Source organism: Sciurus vulgaris (genome assembly GCF_902686455.1).
Source record: "Sciurus vulgaris genome assembly, chromosome: 5".
Lineage (NCBI taxonomy): Eukaryota > Metazoa > Chordata > Mammalia > Rodentia > Sciuridae > Sciurus > Sciurus vulgaris.
Window position 1 is genome coordinate 125,034,140 of NC_136465.1, and position 13,414 is coordinate 125,047,553.

General features: G+C 42.9%; 1 protein-coding gene across 1 annotated transcript in view; it reads right to left on the reverse strand.

Moving 5' to 3' along the window:
• LOC306660947 (protein phosphatase 1H-like) overlaps positions 1–13,414 on the reverse strand; it is a 130,962-nt gene that overhangs the window by 40,569 nt on the left and 76,979 nt on the right. Inside the window, exon 4 of the mRNA XM_079139700.1 lies at positions 3,640–3,703. Coding sequence (XP_078995826.1) covers positions 3,640–3,703 — 64 coding nt within the window. The remainder of the gene's footprint in view (positions 1–3,639; positions 3,704–13,414) is intronic.

The following is a 13,414-nucleotide window of genomic DNA, read 5'->3' on the forward strand; positions in this document are numbered from 1 at the left end:
AGAGACGGGGAGAGCAAGTCAGAACGAACTGGAGCCCACTGGTCTAACTCTTACTGTAAGGCCCCCAAAAAGGAAACCCCAACTCTGTCCCATGGATCGACGGCAACCCCAATCAACCGCAGGAGGCATCACTTGATGCAAACCGCAAGAGGTGTTTATTCCAGCGCGCTGGGACCCGACTCATGACTCACGCAGGAGTCCAGGAGTCAAGTCCCTAGCAGAAAATCTTGTAGGTTTATAAAGGCAGAAACCACACATCGGGAGGGGTCGCACATGAAAGGGGGAAAAGGGGGAAAAAAAAGGAAAAATGGGGAACAAAGCTGCCAGGAAATTTCAAAGGGGGTCTGGGTTTGCTGACAACATGTTTCACAATGTTTTACAACAGGTGTAGATTCTGGTCAATAGTTTCTGGTAATCCTACTGTTTGAGCACTATCTGGCTATCAGGCTCAATTTACTCTTTTACTCTCTGTTTGGGGCTGTTTCCTGGAACAGCTTTAAGGGCTTTGTTCCCATTACTGGGAGGGAGACCTTAGGGAGTTGAGATAAGACAGCTTAAAAAAATGTCCATTCTTTCATTACATCATCAATACTATATTCCAGGTAATGTTGTGGTACAAAGACCTGAGCTTGAAACTTCCCTCTGGTACTTGGGTAGTAAGAACAACTCCCTTATAGGGTAAGGATAAAGTAAATAATGGCTAAGAATCAATGCAATCCAATACACTGTCTTCACCTTCATCCTAGTTTTCCAAAAGGGATGGACATTTTGGAGCTGGTCTCAAACCAGAAAGTAGGCAGAGTTAATATCCATGTAGAAATGAGATCATGACATGGTTAAGGGCCAGAGTCAAAGGGAATAAAATGCAAACACGACATGAAGCTTGGGGACCTCTGGGCAGTCAGGCTGCAGAAACCTCTGTTCTGCTGGGAGGCTGGAGAGACTTACTTCCAGCTAAGAGGTGTTCAACTTGCACTGTGAAGATTCTGAGTCCCCTGTGGCCCTTGCACTCTCTCCCTGCACTGGCAATTTCTCTGGCTGGAAAAAGCACATGGCTGTGTTTTAGTTCAAAGAAATCTGATGTTCCTGCTAGTTCCTGAACTTGTTTACAAAGCATACAGGTGTTACCCACACAAATCTTTAAAAGCTTTTCTGGAAATAAAAAGTAACAGCTGTGAAAGCACTCTGAGCCTCCTGTGTAGGAGTATGCATACAGAGAAAAAACCCTGTGAAGGATCTAGGCAGGACTGCATGAAATCACAGAGGCCTCAGACAAGGATGGTGTGCACTACTTTGGGTCAGGGAGAGGCTACCAATAAAAGTCAAGAGGAGACACAGTGCTTGCATAAATTAATTAATTAATCAATTAATTTATAAGTTTGTCTTTGCAGTGCCAGGGATCAAACTTAGCGCCTGGATGGAGCATGCTCTGTAAGCACTCTTACCACTGAGCTACACCCCCCAGCCCATAGCAGCTTTTAAACAGGCCAACAGGTACAATGACAGAACTTGCCAGCTGCTCATCACAGAACTGCCAAGCCTTAATTAACTGAAATGCTTGAGAAACATGACGTTTTCGTGACCTGAACTGGAAAAATCCTGACCCTTTAAATCTTGCTGAGACCTTCTAAGAGCACATCAGTCCATTTTCCTGTTGCAATGTGTACACTGAACAGAACTGCACAACTTACTTAGTACTTAGGCATTTATTGAAGGTCTTCTATGTGTCAGGACCAGGCTGGGCAGGTATGAGGGTTACAAAGACAACAGGATGTGGTCCTGAGCTTACCGGAACATACTGGATAAAGCAGGGTAATGTTGGGAATCTCAGCCCCACAAGGAATGGCAGAAGCAAGCACCAGTCACTGACCTGAACCATGAGACACATTAATGGTGCCCACAGTACTGAAGAGCACATATTCCCAGGGCTTGTCCCTGTCATGATTTTGAAGGCAGAATCGGGGACAGGCAGTTAGTGTAGAAATAGGGAATCGGGTCAGATCTAGGAAATGGAAGTCATGAAAGCCATGTGCCTCTGGAAGTTGGAGACTGCCATGGGACAATGGAATGTCAAGAACCTGCAGAACCCATTGATAACCAAATTTACCTGCCCCAGACGACAGGCAGGAAGATGCTGATTAATGCCCCCTGGGCCCTTATCTGCCTGAATCACCCTGGCCCAACCCCTGTCCATGGCTTCTCACTTAATGCAAAACCAGACCTAGTCATATAGGCAGGAAGAAGAGATAAGGGGGAAAGAATGGGAGAATAAAACCCATAAAAAGGACAGGATTTGCTCATCCCACGGATTCCGCCTTTGGGTCCCCTTCTTCCACCCGGGAGAAGTCTGCTTTTACTTTTCTTTAATAAAGCTGCATTTTCCACTCTACATTTGCCTCGCGTGCTTCTCGGGCGTTATACTTCAACACCTGAGGAAGCAGGACTCGCCACCGGTAAAGAGCGGTATCAATTTCAGTCAGACAATGGTGATGTGGAAGGGCACATTAGTGTATAAAATGATCCCCACTTGTGTCAGATATTCATGTTTTGCTTTCATTTATGATATGCTTCCTTCCATTAAGATCATGGAGGGGCTACACCATTGAAGACTTTTCTGTGTGCCCTCTCTCTCTCTCTCTCACACACACACACACATACACACACATGCACATACAAACACATATTCACATACACGTATGTTCTTTCCAGAAAGGCAAGTTTTGGTTTGGTATTCTTGTCTTGTCAGTTACTTCTTGATAAAACTATCAAATGGTTAAAAAAAATTTCAGTTGAATGTTCTTCTTCATGTGACCACATTTTACTCACTTGGAACGCTTAGCACTGAGTTGAACTGTATTAGTGTTGAGAGCAAGAAAGCAATGATTCAGAAGGCATTTATTCCACTCGGGGAATGGGTTCAAAGCTTTCTCATCTCTACTCCATGATTTCAGTCTCCTCCAGGTCTCTGCTCACAGAGCATCTGAAGATCTCCAGCCTTCCTTTGGTTCAACCCTGTGCTAGTCAGCTCTGGCTTCTGACTGAGGCCCTGGGAGCTGATGATAGTGTTTGCCACATCAGTTGGGCTCTGGCTGATGTGATCTTATAGCTTAATTACAGTGAGGCTCTGGAGTCCCTTCCCTGAGGCACAGTCTGAACTCCCGTGGTGGAGCATGAGAATGGTAGAAGGGGACAGAAAGCCATGGCTCCACATCTGGAGCTGCCCCTCGCTGGCTGTGCAGCTCTGCCTGAGCTGTTTTAACCTCACAGTCCTAGCTGCCTCCTCCAGCAAATGGATATGCCTCCTAGCCTGCTGTCAGATATAAAATGAGATGATGTATGTGAAAGTGGTCCTGTTTCGACACTGTAAAAAGCTACTCAAATGGCCTGGGAAGAGGGGTGTTATTTTCACAAAATCGACTTCCATCTCTGGTGTTTACCACCTGCAGCCCATCCCCCAATCCTGCTACTTCTTGGACCCTCAAGACAGGTGATCTGAAGGATGATGGATGTGGCATTCGTTCAAGCTGGGAAGGCTATAAAATGACGAGCCGCTGAGTGGAACACACAGACTGCCACAGGCCATACAGAGCACAAGGGGGACACAGGCTTCTCTCAATCCCCTGAAGCACAGGCACCTACCTTCTTGCCTTCTCCGTATATAAGGGGAAACTTCAAGTCATCATCTTCAATGGTTTTGTATGCCCTGTGGGAATATAAATAACATTGTAGAAAAGGTTTGCACTCAGTTAGTGACCCTCTGCCTTGACACAGGCTTCTGGGTACTTCATCTTCCCTGAGACCCCATCTGCTTCCCACACTGCCTCTTTTTTTTGTTTTGTTTTATTCCATAGAATTGTTCCCTTTATAGAATCGTGTGTGTGTATCTTAGCAAACTAGAAAATGCCAAGTCTTTATATGCTTGAAGATGGAGAGAATAAGTTGGCATATTCATCATGGTGAGAAGGGGAGCTGAGTTTTCTCCTTATTGTTGGTGTGATTAGGGGGTGACCCAGTAGCAGCCACTGGATCTTTGTCATCCATCTGCAACTGTGAAACAGCAGAGCTGAGGAGAATGGAGTGTGATAGTGCTCCAGGACCAGTTCTCACCTGCAGGGGCTGATCACACCAAAGCAGCCTTGTACTGGGATTGTAATGTATAAAGCTGCTCTCCCGCCCATCAGGTGCAATAATTTTCCCCGCCTCCCAACCACTTGTCAATCTGTGAACATCCTAGCTAGCTATTGGTTCATCAGTCAGCTTGCAAGTATCCTTCTCCAATATTGGTCCCCTGTTAGCCCTGCGGAATTCAACTGTTTTACTGTAGCTTCCCCGCCATCTTTTCCCTATTCTTCTTCTGTCTGTCCTACTCACTTTTCTCTATCCTCCTGGCTTTCCACTCTCTCTAGTGCATGTCCTTTCTTTTCCTTTCTCTTTTCCTCTCATTTTCTCTCTTACCCTGCAGGGAGACACTGTTTGCTTAATAAATTCCCTTATGTGATTTCCCGTGTCTGGCGTGGTTTCGTGGAAATTTCCTTACAGGGATGACTGCAGAAGGAATATGTAGACCCTGTTTAACCTCCAGATGATATTCAAGGTTGGCAGAAAGTTCTTTGTTTCACAATAACTTTTAAATGGCCATTAGGCACATGGTAAGAAAATCCAGTTTATACTTCAAGGGTCTTTTCTGGACATGGTTGTTCAAATGACCCACCACATGTGAAATCCAGGTCTTACAGTTTTTCTCATTAGCAAGCCAACAAACAAACAAACAAACAAACACATAAACCTTTAGTTTTTAGTTTCCTCATCTGTAAAATATGAATTAAAGAGCTTGGCTCAGAGCCTGTACTTATTAAAAGCCAATCAGCAGTAATTGTTACTAATATTTTGTAGATAATTAATACTTGGCATAACAATTTCCCCTTCTGCAAAATGGAATTATTGCTGCTTATGTACCACCTGAAAATGATGTGCTCTCTGGACCACAGGATCCTCACTAATCAAACAAGGCAAAAAAAGTTATTAAAGAAGACTAAGTAAAAGATGGGGCAGGTTAAGTGTTTCAAGTAGATGCTTTTCTAAAATAGCCTCCTGAGTGCATGGAAAAACCCAATATATGAAATGGCCTCCCAGTCCCAGCTACACTTAGACAACTTGGAGTGAACATGAAATCAAATTTATGGAAGTTCTTGATAAACAAAAGAATACAACTCAATTTAAAAAGTGTTCAACTCCAAAGTTAAAGCAAGTTTATTCTTATTGTGCAGGAAGCTACTTGGATAAATCAGGGATGTTTTGGCATCCAATGTACCTGGGCTCAAGTTTGGCACATGTGCCCTCTGGACCTCAGGGTCCTCATTAATCAAATAAGGCCAAAACTGGGTCTCATTCATGGGGTTGTTATGAGGACTTAAGTAGAACAATGTATGTGCTGAGCTGACAAAGTAAGGAGAGCTCAATAAAGGCACATGGTTACTGCTATTCCTGTCAAGGCAGCCAAGAGGTAATCTAGGAATTGAATTTTCAAAAAAGGAGCGCTACTATTTCCTTCCCCCAAATCTACCCAACCAGCACAAATGGGGAAGCACCACTTTGATGTTTTATATATCCACAGGAACTATTTTGAACACCGTGGCACACAAGTCACTTGGGGAAAAAATAAAGCTAATTGTTAGAGTCCAGCACCAGTTTTAGGATTGGCTGAGTTGTACACCTGTGGTTCCCAACCTTGGCTGTACATTGAATCACTCGGAAGGGCTTCAAAACATTGACTAGATGTTATGTCAGACAATTAAAGCAGAATCTCTGGTGGGACTCAGGTATCAGGGTTTTTAAAGCTTCCTGGGTGATTCCAATGTGCAGCCAAGGTTAAGATCCCTGTTGTAGATCAAGGTGCACTGAACTAATATTCAAAATGAGCTAAGCAACATGCCCCTCATCATCTTGACCTTTAAGGGGACAGACTGTGTGGCTTCAGGGATGGGGGAGAGATGACCTGAGAAAGGCCTTGAATGGCAGGAGCAGGACTTGGGGAAGGCCATGTAGAGAGGGAGGTGTGACTAGAGAGGAGACAGACACAGACACAAGAGGGCATGGTGGCAGAGAAGCAGAGAAGGCCTGGACTGGAGATCTAGTTCTAGGAGTGTGTTAGACAGGAGGCAGCAGCTCTAGAAACAAGGGCGGGACATTGCTTACAACTCACTCAAGACTGGCTAAGAGCACTCTGAACTGACTTGAAAAGGCAGTGAGAAAACTGATCTCTAATCCCACCACAAGCCCAGGTAATCAAATTCTTCCAGGGCAAAGACTTTCAAGAGCACGAAGTCCATGTTACCACAGCTCTGAAAGGCACTCACTCACCTGCAGTTGTCACTCTTGGGACCAAGGCAACTAACTGCAGATTTTAAAATTATATTTTAGCTTCTGTTTCTTTATCTTTGGGAATGACAAAAAATTAAAAATAGAAATGACAACCTTGGAAAAGGAAGGTTTATTCTGTGTCTGCCAGTGTGGGTTTTCAATCAGATACTCTTCCTCGTCCCCTGGCAAGAAATGACAAGGATAAAAACTGGAAATAAAGAGAGAAAGTATGATCCACTGTCTGCCTCAGTCTTTTTGGGTTCTAGGTACAGTTCATCTTATAAAGGTAAGTGGACTCCTACCCACAGTCAGGAGGTCTTGCATGATAAAATATTAAATATTTGGGGCTAGGGTATAGCTCAGTGATGCAGCATGTGCTTAGTAGGTGCAAGGCCCTGAGTTCATTTCTCAGCACCAAAAACAGCAACACAAAATCCTTGAAAGTTCAAATGGGCAACTTGATTACAGTAATAATTATAAGAATTATGGTTACTATGATTTACCGAGCACCTTCTACATGCCAGGTACTGGACATGGTGCTTACTTATAGTGTGTCCAAAATCTAAGACCCCGCAGTGTCTAATTTTACAGATGAGGGATCCAAGTCTCAGGGAGATTAAGAGCATATACCAAGTTAGTGGCCCTAAACCAGACTCAGGCTGCCTCAGAAAATATACTTGTTATGGTTTAGATATTAGGTGCCCCTCAAAAGCTCACATATGAGACAAGGTGAGAAAGTTTAGAGGTAAAATGACTAGATTATGATAGTTAACATAATCAATGCAATAATCCCGATAGGGATTGACTAGATAGTGACTAAAGGTGGGTAGGATGTGGCTGGAGCAGATGGGTCATTGGGGATGTGCCTTTGGGGAAGCGGACACTCTCTGCTTCCTGGTGCCGTGTTCCCAGCTGCTTTCCTCTGCCACACCCTTCTGCTATGATGTTCTGTCTTACTTGGAGGCCCCAAGAATGGAGTCAGCCATCTATGAATTGAGTCCTCTGAAACTGTGAGCCCCCACATAGACTTTTCTTCTAAAATTGTTCTTGTCAGGTCTTTTGGTCACAGCAACAACAACAAAAAAAAAACCTGACTAATACAGAAATTGTACCAAGAAGTGGGGTCGTTGCCATGACTAATCTGAAAATATGATTCAGAAGTTTTTGGAGCTTTTTGGAATCTGTGGGAGAAATTTTGGCAAGTTTGGCAATGCAAGCTGGAAAAGAAAATGTTTAAATGGGTTAATGGGAAATCCTGGAGGGAGTTCAGAAGACCAGAATGTCAATAAGACTGGGGACAGCAAAGACTGGCGTCGTGAGGTTTCAGAGGAAAAGAAGAATTCTATTGGAAATTGGACTAGAGGCCAGTTGTGTTACATTATGGCTAATAAGTTGTTTGCATTTTGCCCATGTGAGACTTTCTGTGAGACTCAATTTAAAGGCAATGAACTTCTTAATCTGATGGAGGAAATCTCTAGGCAACATGGTACTCAGGCAGTGGCATGGTTACTGCTGGTGGCTTTTAGCCAAATTTACTGTGATAAGCAGGAACAGAAAGCAAAGCAGAAAGATTTGAAAAACTTGGAGTTTGGTTAGAAAACTGTGAGTAAAACTGGGGCTAAGGAATGTGTGGTTTTTAACGACATTACTGTCTCTAAAGAAATGCCAGAGACTTTGCCCAGAGACAAGAAGATGGCTTGAAGTCATCTCAGAAATTGGTAAGACCACACCCATCTCAGGCTTAAGGTTTGTAAAAATAAAAATTCCTTTGAGCAGAGACCAATGGAGCACCCTGCTTGCACAGAGGGGCCAAGGAACTTGTTTCGCTATGCTCAGCTACCCAGGCATGCAGAGGCTGCAGCAGCCAGGGTCTCAGGAGACTGGACTACTGCTCCAGATGGTGGCAGACCTTGGTGTCAACCACATGGTTCTGGTTCTGCAGGCCTGCGGGCTGCTGGAGTTCAGTGGTCATGGAGGCTTTCACTGAGATTTCAAAGGAAGGCCTGGGAGGCCAGGTAAAATGCAGCAGGGTCAGGGTCCCCGTGGGCTGCCCCTGAAAGGGTGAAACATGGAAATATGAGGAGGAAGCCCAAGCTGCAGTGGAGACCTCGAGGTTAAGCCATGCCAGTACCGTGAGACATTTACTGAGGAAAGCTTCAGGTATGGAGCAGAGACAAGTAAAGAGAGGCCATGCGGGCTGCAACCAGCAAGGCCATGCGGGGGGAGCCACACAAGCCCTTTGGGGAGAACATCAGGATGCCATGTGCTCCAGATGCTGGAATGGAGCTATAGAATTTGTTAGCCCAGCTGGATTTCAGTCTTGCTTTGGTCCCATCCCTTCTTTCTATGCCCCTATTTCTTCACATGGAAATGTTTACTTTGTGGCTTTATATATTGGATATATGTAACTTGCTTTTGATTTTTATAGGGGTTCACAGTGAGAGTTTGCCTTGAGTCTCAGAAGAGGCTGTGGACTTTGACTTTTGGGGAATGTTAAAATGTTGAAACTATGTGGATTCTTGCAAATGGATGAAATGTATCTTGCATTGTGAGATGAGCATGAACTTTTGGGAACCAGGGGCGGGATGGTATAGTTTAGATTTTAGGTGTCCCCCCAAAGCTCATGTATGAAACAATGTAAGAAAGTTTAGAGGTAAAGTAATTGGGTTTTTAGAACCTTAACCCAATCAGTGATTTAACCCCCTGATAGGGATTAACTGGGTGGTAACTGAAGCCAGGTAGGGTGTGGATGGAAGAGGTGGGCTACTGGGGGCATGCCTTTGGGATATATATTTTGTATGTGGTGAGTGAAAACTCTCTCTCCCCCTCTCTCTCCTCTCTCTCTCTCCCTGCTTCCTGGTGCTATGTTCCCAGCTATTTTCCTTTGCCATGATGTTCTGCCTTATCTCTGACCCCAAAGAATGGAATTGGCCATCTATGGACTGAGACCTTTGAAGCTGAGAGCCCTCAAATAAACTTTTCCTCCTCTAACATTGTTCATGTGAGGTATTTTGGTCCCAGCAGCAAAAAAACTGAAACAATACCTCAGAAACGTGCCATCAGGGCTCAGATTTGGGAATGTCTCATTCTAGCCAAAGTGTCTAAAATGAGACCATTACTGTCCACCTCACAGTGGGTGATCTGCAAACATCTAAAGAACAAAAGGGGACTTTTGGCAAAGGAGGAAGGAGAATTTTCTGTGAGTGGCAAATAAACAAAGGTGAACACGTACAGATAAAACCAGTGGCTGCTGCTCTACAGAGTTTTCAGGGGAGAGAAAGGGGGGTCAACAGAAGTGCCAGTCCATGTTCCCAAACCTGTGACTGCTTTCCAGGCCATGTCACCTGTGGCCTCAAGGTGCAGCTGAGTCCTTTCCTACCCAGGATAGATCTCCCTCAAATCTGGAGCACATGTGAAGGTCCCATCCCAGCTCCTGTCCATCTGAAGTCCTGTCTGCTGTTCTAAAGTACAGCCCATATGTAGGCCTGAGTCTGTGCTTCCAGCTCATCACTGGCTTCCATTGAGGGAAAAGGACAGAAGAGAGGTTTGCAGCTTGAAAGCTTTAACACATGGAAGTACTCTGAATCTGAGATTAACAGAGAATACCTGGTCACAGAACCAATTCCTTCATGCCAGGTCCTAAGATATCTGAAATCCTGATTAAATTAAACCCTCCCCGCCAAACCTCTGAAAACCAGATCACTTACTAGTTTTATAATAATATAACTGACCAGAAATTGTATTCAAATAATTACTTGTTACAAGATAGCAAAACCAAAAGTCTTAGGAAAGATTTTTAGAATACTCTTATTTGGGGTCATTTCCTTTATGAATATTTATGAGCTCAATTGACAAAAGGATAAGATGAAAAAATAAATGCAAGGCTTAAACAGGGCTGCTAAATTCTTGGCTTTCCCTAATTCAGAGGCATTATCCTTAGAAGTTTCCATTAAACTATTTTTTTTTTTTTTAAGTAATAGTTTCCCTTGAAATGTTGATTATACAAACTTGAAAAATAAGCCACAATCAGTCTGGATCTATTGGAAGGAGAAGAGTCCTAACGAATATGGCTGATGGATAACTAAGTCACCTGTACCAAGTGGAGGAACCCCGTCCACAACACAGCTTATTTTGGTTCCTGGCCTCTGTTGAATAAACAGTTGCAGACAGTTGTTTTCCTATGGGCTTTGCAGTACTTAATGTTAGTTCATTTGAGTGGAGAACAGAATTAGTAAATTCTTTCTAAATTGACCCAAACCCATCGATGTATTTGAAACGTCTTATGGAAGAACATGAACTAAATTCAGGATCTCTACTTGCTTGAGAGCTAACACAGGAAGAGCTATCTCACACTTTTCCCTTCCCTGATTCCTTCAACTATTTTTCACAGAACCCAGGGGGCTATCTCTTACTGCTCAAGTTGTCACTCATTCAACAAGTACTTATTATTTGAGCACCCAAGTACTGTGGTACGTATCTTCTAGGGAATTTCCAGTTTGTCTGCAACATCAAAGAATGGCGCTCAGAACTGAAAACACTTATGATGAGTCCAAATAAGAATGGAATTATTGCTTTTTTTTTTTTTTTTAATTTGGACTTTGCTCTTTCTAAAATATTAATGAAGCTGTTACCTGGCTCCCTGTGTATGTGTGATTTACAGTCTTAGATTGAGTGAAAACAAATGAACAAAAACAAACAAATAAAACAGACCTGAGTCCATAAGAAAAGTGTCCAGAAGAGATATTTTGTGTGTTGTACAAAGGCTATGAGAATAATCAGATTTTTTTACATTCCAAATCCATACTATTTCCAGGATCAAACAACTAGAAACCCACTGAAAAGAAAAGATTATGAACTGAGCTAGACTTAGTAGTGAACCCTAAGTGGTTCTTCTGATTTTACCACCTCCAATGGATGACGTTCCTTAAATTTTTCTTACTTCCAAGGCAAGGTTTTTCTCCATAGCATATCTTTCTAGATTGGGGCTCTCTCAGTGCCACAAATCAGGCCCTCAGTCTGATCTCACACTCCAGACTTTCAGGAACTTCTCCGCCTTCCCTGATGACTTGCCTTGGTTCAGATCGCATATCCCCTCCCTTGATGTTATTCTCAGCAGTTTCATAGATTTCAATGGTATTTCTGGAACCCTGGCTTAGCCCACTTCCTGAAGGTCTTCTCTGTTCCTCATCAGCACCTGGTCACTTGGACAGCACCAAGAACACCCCTCATCTCTGAGATTCAACCCTTGTTGTGGTTCTCAGGCCAGTTCCCTTCCTTGGACCTGCTATTCTACATGCCTTCTGGCTATGTTTCCAGACTCTACTTGTGACAAATCTTTCTGATACTGTTTTACTAGTAGTTTAGAATACCTTGCCATCTTGATTTGCCAGAAATACAATGAAAATTGAGTAATTGGCTTATTAACATTATGCCAATTACTATAACCTCTATTTTCAAAACAAATTCAGAATCAGAAATTTTCAACCCGTCACAGCCCCAGAGTCCCAGCCATATCATCTCTTCTGGCACGTCTGTAATTGGCTCACTGGGCCTTCGTGCAATAATCTAGGCAAGAGGTAGTGGTGCTAAGACAATGTCACTAGGGCAATAGCTGAAAACTGTTCAGATTTGTCCCTTACTTCTGTTCTCAGAGCAACCAGAGTAATTATTTTAAAATGTCAGATCATGTCATTACTGTACTCCAATTCTTCAGTGGTTTTCCACTGTACTATAAAGTCAAGTAATCAGGTGGCCTTCTTTAAAATTGCTCCCTTCCCCCAAATTTTCGAGTCCACTTCCTTGCTTGATTTTTCTCCAGAGTATCTGCCACTGAGGAAGAGTTATTTTTACTTCTTTACTATGTTTCTTTTTCAAATATTTTTTTGAGTCATAGAGGTACACAATAACTTTAATTTATTTTTACGAGGTGCTGAGGATCAAACCCAGTGCCCCTCAGGTGCTAGGTGAGCGCTCTACCACTGAGCCTCAACTCCAGCTCCACTGTCTCTTTTCTTGACTGCCCCCCATGCTTCTTGAATTCTGTGAGTGCAGAGATTTTTTATTTTGTGAAAACGCATTCCTGATACCCACCATTAATATTATGCCAAATATTGTTACTTCTATCTTCAAAACAGGTCCCGAATCAGAAATGTTATATGGTGGAGCTAGGTGCAGTAGCACCTGCCTGTAATCCTAGCAGCTCCCAGGGGCTGAGGCAGGAAGATTGCAAGTTCAAGGCCAGCCTTAGCAATTTAGCAAGACCCTGTTTCTAAATAAAATACAAAAAAGGGCTGGAGTAAGATATCCTTCTTGGTCATGACAATCTTCTTCTTCTTCTTCTTTTTTTTTTTTTTTTTTTTTTTTTAACTTTCTTAGTTCTGTTTGCTATTGTTTTTGAATATCTCTGTCAGTATTTATAATGGAAGATTGTCTATAATTTACTGTCCTGTACTGCAGGTATTTGGTAAATTTAGCCTTATAGAAAGAATTGATAAGTATTCCCTGTTTCATTGGTGGAAGTGATCATGATTGATCAGTATTGATTTCTTATTAAATTCTTGACAGAATTTTTAAAAATAGGATAGGGAATGTGGCTCAGTGGTTAAGCAACACTGGGTTCAATTCCCATTACCAGAAAAAAGGAAGGAAGGAAGGAAGGTAGGTTATATGCTGGGAAGAGTATCTACCATATAATGGATACATGATAAATATTGAACTGAGTGAGGAAGTTAATGAATACCACCTTCCCCAGGTGGAGCCTTTATTCTGTCCTTACATGTTTTCTTCTTCTACACACATTTACAGAACAAAAACAAGAGCCTTTTTTTTTTTTTTTTTTTTGCTGCTAAGTCTTACCAGGAGTGCCTTGCTTCAGCTGAGGCTCAGTCACAGACACATCCCTTTCTTGTCTCTGGTTTGTCCAGTTCTGTCATGCTCTTTGAAGTCTTGGACACTCTCTGAACATATGAAATGAAGAGGGCCCTGTGCAGCCACGTGGATGTCCTTTCACCTTTCTGATGAGCAGCAATGAGAAGGACTCATGCTGCAGACATGG